This window comes from Aulonocara stuartgranti (assembly GCF_965226115.1).
Source record: "Aulonocara stuartgranti genome assembly, chromosome: 5".
Classification (NCBI taxonomy): domain Eukaryota; kingdom Metazoa; phylum Chordata; class Actinopteri; order Cichliformes; family Cichlidae; genus Aulonocara; species Aulonocara stuartgranti.
In genome coordinates this window covers 2,773,985-2,787,045 of record NC_138943.1, presented here as the reverse complement: position 1 = coordinate 2,787,045, position 13,061 = coordinate 2,773,985, and the positions used below count along the sequence as shown (strand labels likewise).

The following is a 13,061-nucleotide window of genomic DNA, read 5'->3' as shown; positions in this document are numbered from 1 at the left end:
TAGTTCCTGTGTGTAGGATCGGGGAGCTGTGACTGTACATATGTTAAACTGTCTCTTTGGTTATGTTTGTAGATGAAAAATGAAACCAATAAAGTTTGCTGAAGGTCTCCTCTCCTCTGTCATCTGAGCATCTCAGAGGAGCAGCTCTGGTCATTAGACTCTAACGCTGAGTCAGACTTGGCTGTGAAAACAAGCTGCCAAGGTCAACTTATTTCTGGACTGTTGGTGTGATGGGAGGACGGAGCCTATTAGCTAGTTTGTAATGATGATACAGAGAGAACCAGAATGGGGAAAAGGGGCTGCTCACCGAGCTTCTTTCTTTCCCTGGAGGGAACACGTTCGCCTCGCTCAGACATCACACAGAGCCAAAAACGTCCTGTCTGCTAAACATCAACATCCTCACAGACTCAGCTCTACATTTATTTCCCCCAAACACTCATAAACGTGGCCTTTATCAGCCTCCTTATTGACATTACTGCTTCTTCATGTTGGCACTGAGATCTCTGCACGAATGCATAATTGATGGGTATTCGTCAGGCGGTGGTGTGGGGGGGGTCATGTAATATTTACAGCAGCACACTGTGGCGTGGTGCTGTAAAGGTCCTGGGTTTGAATCCAGCCTGAAGACTTTGTCTGTGGACTTTGCTCTGCCTGTCACGGTGTGTCTGGCTACTCCCACCTCCAACAGTCCAAAGCCAAGCGTGGGGTTCGGTTAATTAACTCACTGCTGAGTTAGGCACCCCATAATGCCCCGTAACTCTCTAGATCCACAAAGACGCCGTAAAACACTCGAAACAAACATCTGTCGTCTCAGCACGAAGCCAAACTGCTGCTCGCTGATCTTCACCTGGTAACTCTTCCCTCCCACCCAGAGTCTGTCTCAAGTCCTTCCTGAACTCTTCACAGCATCCTTCTGTCTTCAGCTTCCACCACATTAATCCTCGGCTCCTCGCTTCCTCTCCTTGGTGTCTAAAGTCATCCTACAGTCTACCATCCAATGCCGAACACCCGCCTTCTCCCCGACACCACCTTGCAGTCTCTTAGATTGTTTCTTCTACCTAAGATACCTTCCACCTGTGTGCACCTTCCTCCGCCCTATCTTCCTCCCTCTTCATCCAACTTAATCCAGAACTCTTCTCACTGTTCTGACTCACACCCAGCTTGTGGGTCATTATTAACATTCAACATCAGTCCTGCGATTCCCAGCTTCAGCCTCATGATCCTGGCAGACCGTTCACATACTCTTCCATTAAAGCCGATTAAAAACTTCCTCTGGCCTCAGATACACAACAGAAACTAAATGTCAACATCATCAAATTGTTATTTATTATTTAGTTATGTGTTTTCAAACAAAATGAAATCAAATCAAATCACTTTTATTGTCACATCACATGTGCAGGCACACTGGCACAGCACATGCGAGTGAAATTCTTGTGTGCGAGCCCCACAAGCAACAGAGATGTGCAAACACAACAACACAAACGAGCAAAATACAAGAATGGCCAACCTGAAACTAATAAATACATGTACAATATATAATAGTGTATGCATTTCTGGATGTGTATACTAAATATTTTCCTACGTGTGTGTGTGTGTGTGTGTGTGTGTGTGTGTGTGTGTGTGTGTGTGTGTGTGTGTGTGTGTGTGTATACACATTTTTACAAATTAAATAGTAAAAAAATAAATAAATAAATAATAATAATAATAATAAAATATATAAAATATACAGAGTTGAGACATGTGCAAAACAAGTGGCATTTATATACAGTGTGGAGTGCATAATGTTAAAGTTCCAGTAGTGAAGCTGAGGTGTCTATGACGTGTTCAGCAGTCTGATGGCCTGATGGAAGAAGCTGTCTCTCAGTCTGCTGGTACGGGACCGGATGCTGCAGAACCTCCTTCCTGATGGAAGCAGTCTGAACAGTTTATGGCTGGGGTGACTGGAGTCCTTGATGATCCTCCCCGCTTTCCTCAGGCAGCGCTTCCTGTAGATGTCTTGGAGGGAGGGAAGCTCACCTCCAATTATCCGTTCAGAGCACCGCACTACTCGCTGGAGAGCTTTGCAGTTGTAGGCGGTGCTGTTGCCATACCAGGTGGTGATGCATCCAGTGAGGATGCTCTCAATGGCACAGTGATAGAAGGTCCTGAGGATGCGGGGGCTCATGCCGAATCTTTTCAGTCTCCTGAGAAAGAAGAGGCGCTGCTGCGCCTTCTTCACTGTTTTGTTTGTGTGTACTGACCACGTAAGATCCTCAGCCAGATGTACGCCAAGGAAGCGGAAGCTGCTCACTCTCTCCACAGCAGCGCCGTTGATGGTGATGGGGGTGTGTACTTCTCTGCACCTCCGGAAGTCCACTATCAACTCCTTTGTCTTTGCGACGTTGAGGGTGAGATGGTTGTCTTGACACCAGTGGGTCAGGGCGCTGACCTCCTCCCTGTAAGCCGTCTCATCACCGTTGGTGATAAGACCCACCACTGTAGTGTCGTCTGCAAACTTCACAATGATGTTGGAGTTGTTAGTGGCTGTGCAGTCGTAGGTGTAGCGTGAGTACAGGAGAGGGCTCAGTACACACCCCTGTGGAGCACCAGTGTTCAGTGTGATGGGGGATGAGGTGATGCTGCCCAGTCTGACCACCTGGCGTCTGTCAGACAGGAAGCTAAGGATCCAGCTGCAGAGGGAGCTGCTCAGTCCTAGATCCTGCAGTTTCCTGTCCAGCTTCGAGGGAACGATGGTATTGAATGCTGAGCTGTAATCTACAAACAGCATCCTCACATACGTGTCTCTCTTCTCCAGGTGTGACAGGGCAGTGTGTAGTGTCAGGGCTATGGCATCATCAGTGGACCTGTTGTGGCGGTATGCAAACTGTAGAGGGTCCAGTGAGTCGGGTAGTGCAGAGCAGATGAAGTCCCTGACCAGCTTCTCGAAGCATTTGCTTACGATGGGGGTCAGGGCTACAGGTCGCCAGTCGTTCAATGAGGAGATGGTGGAGGATTTGGGTACAGGGACGATGGTGGCCATTTTGAAGCAGGCTGGGACTACAGACAGAGAGAGGGAAAGGTTGAAGATGTGCGTGAACACTCCAGCCAGCTGAGCCGCGCATGACCTGAGGACGCGGCCGGGAATCCCGTCCGGACCAGTAGCTTTGCGTGCGTTCACCTTCCTGAAGCACTTCCGCACATCCTCCTCAGACACAGTGTGCGCACTGACGTCATCCGCGGTGCGCACACTGTCCGGTCTCATGGTGTTCGCTGCGTCGAATCTAGCGTAGAATACGTTTAGATCCTCACATAGAGAGGCCGTGGTCTGCGGTGTGCTGGTTTTCCCTCAAAAGGAAGCTGTATTACTGAATGTGTGTTAGCGTTTGGTTTATTTAAAGGTTTCTAACCCGGATCACTGTGACTCACACATGCAATCATCAGTGATTCACTCATCAACAGATTCAAAAGATCAAATTCCCAAAATACGCAGTGAAACTTTTTCATATGTCAGCCTGTATTCAGAACTTTTTATAGCACTGAGTAGGCCCAGAACAAAAAAACAGCGACTACTCGGAAAAATAAATGAATATTCTCATGACATTTTCTATTTACGGCTTTAAAAAGCAACTATTGGTTGAACAAGTTTAATTTGGATTTTCTCTGATCCACACTGGATCAAAAGTATATAAGTCTAATATATACATACACCTACAGCAATGTTTGGTTAAGGTTAATATTAGCCAGGTTATCTCTCCCTAAACAGAGAGTGGGATCATCGTCCTGCTGGAAAACTCAGCTGTGTCCAAGTTTCAGCTAACGGTTGACTTGAGATGACGTTGAAGAATTTGGGCCAGGCTAAAACATTAAAGCCCCACCTGACAACATCAATGAAGAAAATCACAGGAATTCATATTAAAATTTCAATAAAGTTTAAATATCATTTCCTCTTACTTGTTGGGTGATAACAGCCTCCGTGCTCACTCGGTGTGATCAACACACTGATTTCTAACCAAAACATGGCCACAGTGTATTTATTACAGTCCTATAACTTATTTATTACTGTCTCACTTCAAAGCATCATTAACTTAACAATTTTCCCCACTCATGTCACCAGAGGGGCTCCACAGAAAGCAATTCAGTAACATATGAATGTCATTATTGGGACACAGGGTCACTTTTTCAGGGTCACATAGAGCTGAGGTCGTCTCCTTCAGGTTAGCATCCTAGCTTAGCGTAGTTACAGACTTTTTGTCTCTGTAAGCGTCTCCTTGCATCTGTTTCCTCTTTGCTCATTTGAAGGATAATTGCATCTCCTGCTGTGCTGCTGACATTCAGCTTTACCTGCTGCTGATAATCAGGGTGTTTCTCCTGTGATGGCGTTGTGTCACAATGTCAAGAAACCAAACATGGGACTGAAAATTCTGGCTGTTGTCCACAAATCAATATTGAAGTTATAAAAGAATAAAATGGCAATGAATGCTGATTGGTAGGATATTTATTTATTGTGAGAGACTATTAATGTTAAATTAAAAAATAATTATTATTATAGTGAAAAACAAACTGTTGTGGAAAATGTTTCTATGCAGTCTGACTTGACCGAACAGCAACAAGCTTTACAGCACAAATATGAAAAGACTAATCATCACGGAGCCGGTGCTGCGAAACATCAAACGAGTAAAGAGTGTCACCCACACTTTTTGGAAATCTGCACCTCTGTGCTCGACTGTTCAGCTGCCACCTACCTGAGGGTCTTTCCCTCTCTCAGGTCGTACAGGGAGAAGAATATGTCCGTGTCCTCGCCTATGCTGTTGTAGGTGAAGCTCTTCAGGTTGACCAGCAGGTGATGAGGTACTGGAACTCTACAAGGTTCCCCATGTCTCTGCCGGGCGTTGTCGCCCTAAAACACACAAAAAAAGCAGCCAAACAAACAAAATATATAAATACACATATTAGAATACAAAGACATTGTGTGACAGTCTTAGTAAACGTATACACCAAAGCCTCCTGGCTGAACAGAAACATCTGTAAACTATGAAATCTTCTTAAAATATACCGTTTTTATTTAACTTTAACTTGATGTGTAAGTACATAAAAAGGTTTTTACACATATTACTGCTCAAAAACATGCATCAAATTTCTGGTTCTTTAGCATCAAAGTGATGCTGCTGCAGTTTAAATCTGCACACAGCGTGATGCCTAAGAGTCACACTCACACTCTGTGATGAAAGTATCAGCATTAGTAGGATAGAGTGCTGCAGAGCACAGCTGTGGGTCTAAGCTTGTAAATACTGTAGAACATAACTGTTTAAATGCTTTGAATTCATATCTCCATTTATCTTAATGATAAAAGGCACGAGAAAAGTTTCTTGGTGACATGAATGATATATGGAAATATTTTCAAGGATTCTCTTTGTGACCCAGTTCAGGCTCTTTACTCTGTAAAATGTACTCCTACTCTTACTACTACTACTACTACTACTACTACTACTACTACTACTTTGTAGCAGTTTTTTCTGCTGGAAGTATCTTAATTGTGTCCCATAAATCTGTTTGGGCCTCTGAAATGAGAAGTAAATGAGACACATTACTGCAGTACGTCCACGTACCTGTGTGGTGCTCTGCTGTACGCTGTGTCTGCTAGAAAGATGCTGCGAAAGAGAGACACACAAACTATTAGCTGAGGGGTCGATCATCTCTCTCCTCTTATTGTTTCCTTTTTCCCTCCTTGGTTCATCATCATTCACTGTTTCCTCTCCTCCTTTCCTCTCCTCCTTTTGCTTCCTATTATCACTTCGCCTTTTCAGGTCTCTAGTCTCCTTTACTATCCTGTGTCCTTGCTTCATTTCTCATTTATTGTTTCCTCTTCTTCACTGTCTGCCCCAATGACTGTCATTGGTCGGCCCTCCTTTTTTCATTTCCTTCAACACTCAGTCCTTGCTTCTTCTCCTTTAGCATCTCCTTCTTTCCTATTTTCTCTTTGTTTCCTTTCATTTATTAACCTCTTCTCATTTTGTTTCCTTCTTTTATCTCCTTGTCAGTTTACTCCTTTTTTCACCATTTCCTTGCTTCCTTTCCTTCTCTATCGGCTTGTTTTTCTCCTTCATTGTCTAATCTCCTTTGTTATTTTTTCTATCCTATCTTGCTTTCCTATCCACTCTCATTTATCTGTCCTCTCCTTACTGTATATCCTCTCCTTCACTATACTCTGTCCTTGTTTCCTCTCCTTTTCTGTATTCATCTGCTTTCTTGTCTGATTTCATTTTCTCTTCTCGTTTCCTCTTCTCATCTCCTTCTTGTGTTGTCTCCTCGTCTCCTCTCCTCTCTTATCTACTTTATCGTGGTCCATTCCCTTCCCCTCATTGTCAGAAGATAAAAATGCCCCAGAGACTCATTACTCCGAGTTGTCTCCCTAAATCTCTCGAGTGTCTGTGTGTGACGAGAAGCAGCAGGAAGTAAAAACCTGTTTGATGAATCCGGGTAATGACTGTCAGCTGAAAGCTATCTGCAAATATTACAACCTGAGGAGGGAATTAAACGATGGCAGCCGTATCGCCTCGTCTTCTTTATATTGAATTTTTAAAACCTGCTATTAAAAAGGTTGGGACAGTCGATTAAAATAAGGTCATGCAATAATTTAAACAAATTGTTTCTTAGCGCTACTCGAGCACACAAAGCTCTTTACACAACACGTGTCAGTCACACACATCTTGGGGTGTGTGTGCGACTCGGAGTTCTCCTTCTTCAAGGATACGTTGGTGTGCAGACTGGGAGAGCCAGGAATTGCACCAGCAACCTGCAAGTCACTAGCTGCCCTGCTTTACCTCTACAACAATCCTCACTGGATTGACTTTAGATTGTACAAAGACAAAATATCAAAGTTAAACTCAGCTTTATTGCTTTTTGGATAAAGACAGCAACATATTGCAGACTCGCTGGGACGGGGCAGGATTTCCTCTTGAGGCACTGAGACTGGTTACTGTGATTCTGAACGCTGAACATTTTTCCTCTCTTCTGTGATAAACGCTTTTATAGCTGCTTTTCTGTCATGTTTCCAGGCTCATAATGAGCCAAATGTTTTCAGTGGGTGACATTTCTGGATTGCAGACGCGCCTACAGAGACGCTGTCTTGCTTTAAATAATCAGGTCAGTGTGTGCAGAAGCTCAGGCCTCAGACTGTCTTTGCATGCAGCCTGCTGTTTGGCTAAAAGTGAGCGCGGCCTCAGAGGGCGAGGAGCTGAAACTTCAGGATGAACCCGAGGTGATGCATCAACGCTCGGTATAAGACGAGTAATGATTTATTTTCAGCTGTGAATGATGCAAAGCTCCACCAGCAGTCCAAGAATATAAACACAGAGCAGCTACCAACTAATTCGAACTGCTAAACTCTCACACGCACACAGACTGACAGAGCCAATCATGTTATTACTGTTACCTGTTTCCTGTGTGTTTTAAGCATTATGCAATTTTTCCACATTTCTTTAAACATGCGAATATATTTCAACACTTATCTCTTTAAATTTCAACATTTTAATATGTTGTCATAGTAGGATTTCAAAGTCTGCTTTTAACCTGCATATCAAGGCTGTAAGTTAACTCTCAAATAATCCATCCGTCCATTTTCTTCCACTTTATCCAGTTCAGGGTGGAGGGGGAGCCTGTTTGAGCTAATCTGAGCTTGATGTGAGAGGTGGGTACACCTGGACAGGTTGCCAGTCTGCTGTAGGGCTAATCATTCACACCTGACCCCGCTAACTGCACCTCTTTGGGCTGTGGGAGGAAGCCGGTGTACCTGGAGAGGACATGCAGTCCACACACACAGGATCCAAACCCAAGATGTTTTGGGTGCACGATGCTGACTGTTAAATAATCTCCATTACAGTCGTGTCTATTTCAGAAGTTTGGCGGTGTGTGTGTAACAGCCGATTAACTGCTAATGTCAGATGTGCATTTGCATGCGACTGTTGGAAAGTTTCCTCTCGCTCACATTGTGTTCTCGTTGCGTGATTGTTTTCCGCCCGTGATGAATCTCGCACTCTCCTGCTGCTGCACTAATGCAAATTCATCACTGAGATCATTAAAGATGAATCTCATCACATCTTCTGTTTTCCTTCTTCATCTCGACCTTTTCAAATGTCACATTTAAAAACATTCATTTCCACGACTCAAAAACAAATCAATCAGCAGTAACTTTGTAACTTTCTTTCTCTGCCCTTCTTTGTCTGTTTGTTACCAGAAAGAACTCGCGGTTCTCTCTCATGCTCACTCTTCCTCATCTTCGATCCAACCATCTATAACTTAACCTTTTTCTCACTCCCTTCCTGTTTCTCCCCCTTTCTCACGTCCCATCTCCAGATCGGTCTCCAAGCAACAGAACAAAGGGGAATCACCAGGACTACGGTGTTTGGCTGGTGAAGCTATTTAAAGCAGGACTGATGTAAGAAAGGGAACATCAAGTATTACCGACAGACCATGAACAACAAAGAATGCGTCTCATGCTGCAGCACTGCACACTACCATTAATAGGCTAGAGTTATTTAATAGTTACATATTTTTTAAAGCAGCCTTGGAAATGTGACGCAGGTTATAAGTTATCCACAGACTCCAGTATAACAAAGATAAATACTTCATTTTTAGTATTTCCAGCAACAAGTTTAACCTTCATGAAATACGTTTGTGAGCATGTTTTGTTTCAGTGTTTAGTTTTTGGTTCGCTTCTATTGCTTATTATAGCCTACACAATCTAATTGTCCTGAGTGCTGCAAATTACAGGTTAAAAAATCTTGACAGGATTTTGTCTGCGGCATTGTCTTCATCTTTGTTAATTAGTTTGCTTTACACCTGTTGTCTGATCGACCAATCACATCACAGCAACTCAGTGCATTTAGGAAGTCTGACATGGTTGAGAAAATCTGCTGAAATGTAAAATTAGCATCAGAATAAAGAAAGGTGATTTCGGTTCACGTGCGTGGTTGTTGATGCCAGACGGGCTGAGCTGAGTCATTCAGAAGGTTCAAATCTGCAGGGATTTCCCCGCACAGCCACCTCTAAGGTTTACACAGAAACACAATTCAGGGGTCAGAGGAGATTGTGGCTGAGTGATTTGAGCTAACAGGAAGGCAACAGCATCACAAAGCTCAGATCATCTCATTTCTTAACCACAACAATGACTTGACCGTATTCTAATGGCCTCCACAACAGATCTTAGCCTAACAGATCACCTCTGGGATGTGCTGGAACACGAGATTCATGTCATGGATGCAGCTGACAAATCAGCAGCTGTGTGAGGCTGTCACGTCAACATGGACCCAAGTCTCTGAGGAACGTTCGCCTCAAGGAGTCTGAAAGTCTTGTTCCATGTGGCCTCACCAAACTCCTCCCACACCCGAGTTTTAGCTTCATCTACCGACCGAGTGGCGCTCTGCTTGCCCTGCTGGTACCCAGCAGCTGGATCTGAAGTCCCACTAACCAAGCCCGATAGCATGCCTTCTTCAGCTTGATGAAGAAGCTCCCTTCACCTCCGGGGTCCACTATTTGGTTTGTCACCATGACAACAGGCACCAACCGGCTCCAGCTCCTTGCAGCATCTCAGCAATGAAGGTGAAACATCTGCTTTAGGGAGCAGTTGGAGATCTCCTGGACCAGAGTCTGTCCAGCATCCTTCCACGCCACCCGATCCAACTCACCACCGGTGATCAGATGACAGCTCAGCTCCTCTCTTTGCCCGAGTGTCCAGAATTAAAACTTGCTGGAAGATATTGTTCCTTTTACATATTTACATTTGAATACTGGTCAAAAATGTGAAATTAGTCGATGATGTCGGTGCCTGTCACAAAGCTCTCTGACATGTGACAAATGTCACGATGAAAGGAAAGCAGATGAAAGAAACTGAAAATATCTTTGACATTTCTGTTCAGATCCATCACAGCTTTACTCTTTCATATCTAAGAGGTTTTTCTTTTGCTGTTACACTTTCTAAGTGCTCATTTTGTTCAGTCACAGGGAACAAACTATCACTAAGGATTTAAAAGCTTAACTTAAAAAAATACAAAACAAGCTATAAAATATGTTTTCTGAAAAAACAGAAGATTGATTATAATGTTTAACTTTGATGTGCTTAAATCTCACATCTTCATGTGCAGTATTAATTATTCAACACATATTCACTCTGATTTATAAATATTTACTGTACTTATAGTGATTTATGAGTTTTCTCATAGATGATGACGGTTTGAAATTGTGATTATTCAGGACCATTTATTTGGATTTCATCTGTTCTTTGGAAATGTAGAAACTTGACTCTGCTCTTATTTCTCATGCTGTCAGTAGGCTACGACTGTCATTCACTCCATTCATTTATGATATTTAAAGTAGCACTCAAATACAACACAATAGCTCCAATAACAGGAGAAACTATTCAAATTTATGCTTTTGTGAACAAGTTAACAGAGGCGGGACGGTAATTTTACAGTCGGTGGTTCAGATCATCAGATTAGCAGTTTTAAGGTATCCGGATGAAGCCACCAGCAGAGCGACGTCAGATTTCCTGCTGGTGTTCAAAGTTTCAAACGTCGTGTGCATGAGACGAAGGTCACGTGAGCGAGAAACCTGTTTCTGGTAACAGGCGCCGCTCGAGGCCAGAGAAAAGATGAAAAGGGAAAAGGACGAGCAGCATGACGCGGAATCGAAACACGTTTCGAGCATCAAAACTCTGATTCACTGCAGCCACAGAGACAACAAACGGCTCATAGTTATTACTCACGTTACAACTTCCTGATTCATCCTCGTATAGACAAAAGATTTTAGTCTAAAATGAACGGTTCAGTGAGATATCTGCTGATCTTCACCAGTCGCCACACGATTACTTTGCCAACTGTTGAGGCTTGTTGCTGTTTAAACCTCGGGGTCCAGCCTGCTCTCTGATTGGAAACTAAAGCTTCCCTCCAACTGTGAAATGAATCCAGCCTGTAATCATCAAGGTGCAGCCAGCAGGTCTGTGTTAGACCCAGAAAATGGAATAAAATGTGCTCTCTCAGGGAGAAAAGCAAATAAAACATTAATCTCCGATAATTCCACGTCAGAGCTGTTCACTCGTTTGTTTCTGAATCAAAAAGCTTTCTCACAGTTTCACAGTAACACGACTTTATTAATTTATCAGTACGGTGACAAGCTGAGACCTGCAAATGCAAACAGTCAGTCACTGATATTCATGTGCACAAAATTCACTTCATGTTACTTTTATGTGCTAATACTTGAAATGATTTAATTATGTGAAAAATGAGAAAACTGCTCAGTTTGCAGCACAACCTGCTCATCAAATTCAATCTCCTGCTGCTGGTTATTTAACATCCTTCTCATCATCTGCGGATAACGAAAATTAAAAGAATTGCAAATAATATGCAGATTTTAGAGGATGCCTGATTAAAAGCTACAACCTACAAATGAGATGAGCAGCAGGATATTTTTGTCTTATTTTACACAACGTATCCAGGATGTGGGATCACTGTGTGCACTACAGCCGTCATGAATCCAGTGTGTGAGCAGGTGTGACTTGACTTACCATCTTATAAAGGTCTGACACGCTGATCTGGTCTTCATCAACCATCTCAAACTCCTTTCTCGGCACCAGGTCCAGACCGAGGTGTCTGAAACACAGAAACAAAGACGGAGAGCAGCAGAGCGTCTTTCATTTAACCTTCACAAAAAGCATTTCCAACACAGGTACACAAACCTTTCCAGCCACCTCTGCACACACAAGCGTGCACCGCCTACACACACACACACAGAGTATATTAAAGTAATTTCAGAGGGGCTCTGGGGATATTGTTCCTCAGCATTATTTTCTGTTCAATCTCAACAACCACATCTTTCAGTTACAGGCCGGTGGACTCGCGCACTCGAAGGCGCTGTGCACAATGTTCTTCCGAATGAATAAGATGGCCTCTTAAACTGTGAATGAGAAACTAAACGTCCATCTTTGATGTGTTAACATGCGCATCCATCAAGGCTGAAATCGGGTTAAATCTGGTTTGAAAACTCTTCATCACTGCCAACCACAGCTTCAAAAATGCAATCAGGTGTTTATGTATTTGTATATGTCAAGTGAAAGTAAAGGCGTAAAGGCTTGAGTGGAAACAGAAAATAAAATTACAGCCTGGGGTTTGAGGGTAAAGCTGAATGGGTTGTTAAAGGTTTCTAACGACACTATAATTAACTGCTTATTACTCATCTTTGTACATATCTAATCAAGTATGTCTGACGCTGCTCTGAAGCCAGGCGCTGCACATTTTTGGGCTGCACCAGCAGGAGCATGATGAGATATCTCTGATCCAAACGAGGGTCCTTCACCTCACACAGAGGTTCAGAGTTGGCTGCTGTGACGGTCGTCTGACTAAAGACAGCCTGAGGCAAAGGTTTGACACTGTGTGAAGTTCAGGATGACTCAGAATATCAGTCCTGCAACGACCCAGAGAGGAATGTAGTACTGAGCAATGATCATTTGGAGACTGGCACTGAGGAGAAAAGTAAAACACATCGAAGCAGCATAGATGGAGGTCAAGTCTAGTTCACGTGTGGCAGCAAAAGCTTGTTTGTGCCCTCCAGCTGTTCTCACCGAGGATGTAGCATGAACCGAAACAGCAGAAGGAAGTGCGTCTTTGCACCACATCAGTATTATCGGCGTACACGCATCAAACGTGTAACCCTGAAACCTCACATTCAGGCTGCTCAGACACACTAAATGTCCTCATGCTGGAGACACTTGACCCGACAAATGTTTGCCATTCATGGATTCATTGATAAGTTGTGTTCTCCATGCACACACTTCCATGCTCGTGATGCATCAGGAACAATGGAGCCATTATTTGAAATGATGAAAGCGAGCTTGTTTTCCTGCAATGCAACCTTTCACCATGAACTGGCTTTCGGGCTATGAATTACGTCTGCTGCTCTGTTACATGACACGTCACTTCTTTTTACCAGCTGGAGACTGAATTAGCAGAGAGCAACAAGATAAGTAGCACCTCATTAGCTCCTTTTTGGCCCTTTTGCAGCCTAAAATGATTCACTGAGCTGCTTCTCTCTTT

The 13,061-nt window shown here is 43.4% G+C and overlaps 1 protein-coding gene across 11 annotated transcripts in view; it reads right to left on the bottom strand.

Annotated features, from left to right (window-relative positions):
- The window catches only part of LOC309706823 (dedicator of cytokinesis protein 3-like), a 230,117-nt gene that overhangs the window by 56,812 nt on the left and 160,244 nt on the right, over positions 1-13,061 (bottom strand). For all 11 annotated transcript variants that reach the window (XM_082533712.1, XM_082533719.1, XM_082533715.1 and 8 more), the window contains exons 7-9: positions 11,537-11,621; positions 5,586-5,627; positions 4,722-4,876 (exon numbers count right to left, since the gene is read on the bottom strand). In XM_082533712.1, coding sequence (XP_082389838.1) covers positions 4,722-4,876; positions 5,586-5,627; positions 11,537-11,621 — 282 coding nt within the window. The remainder of the gene's footprint in view (positions 1-4,721; positions 4,877-5,585; positions 5,628-11,536; positions 11,622-13,061) is intronic.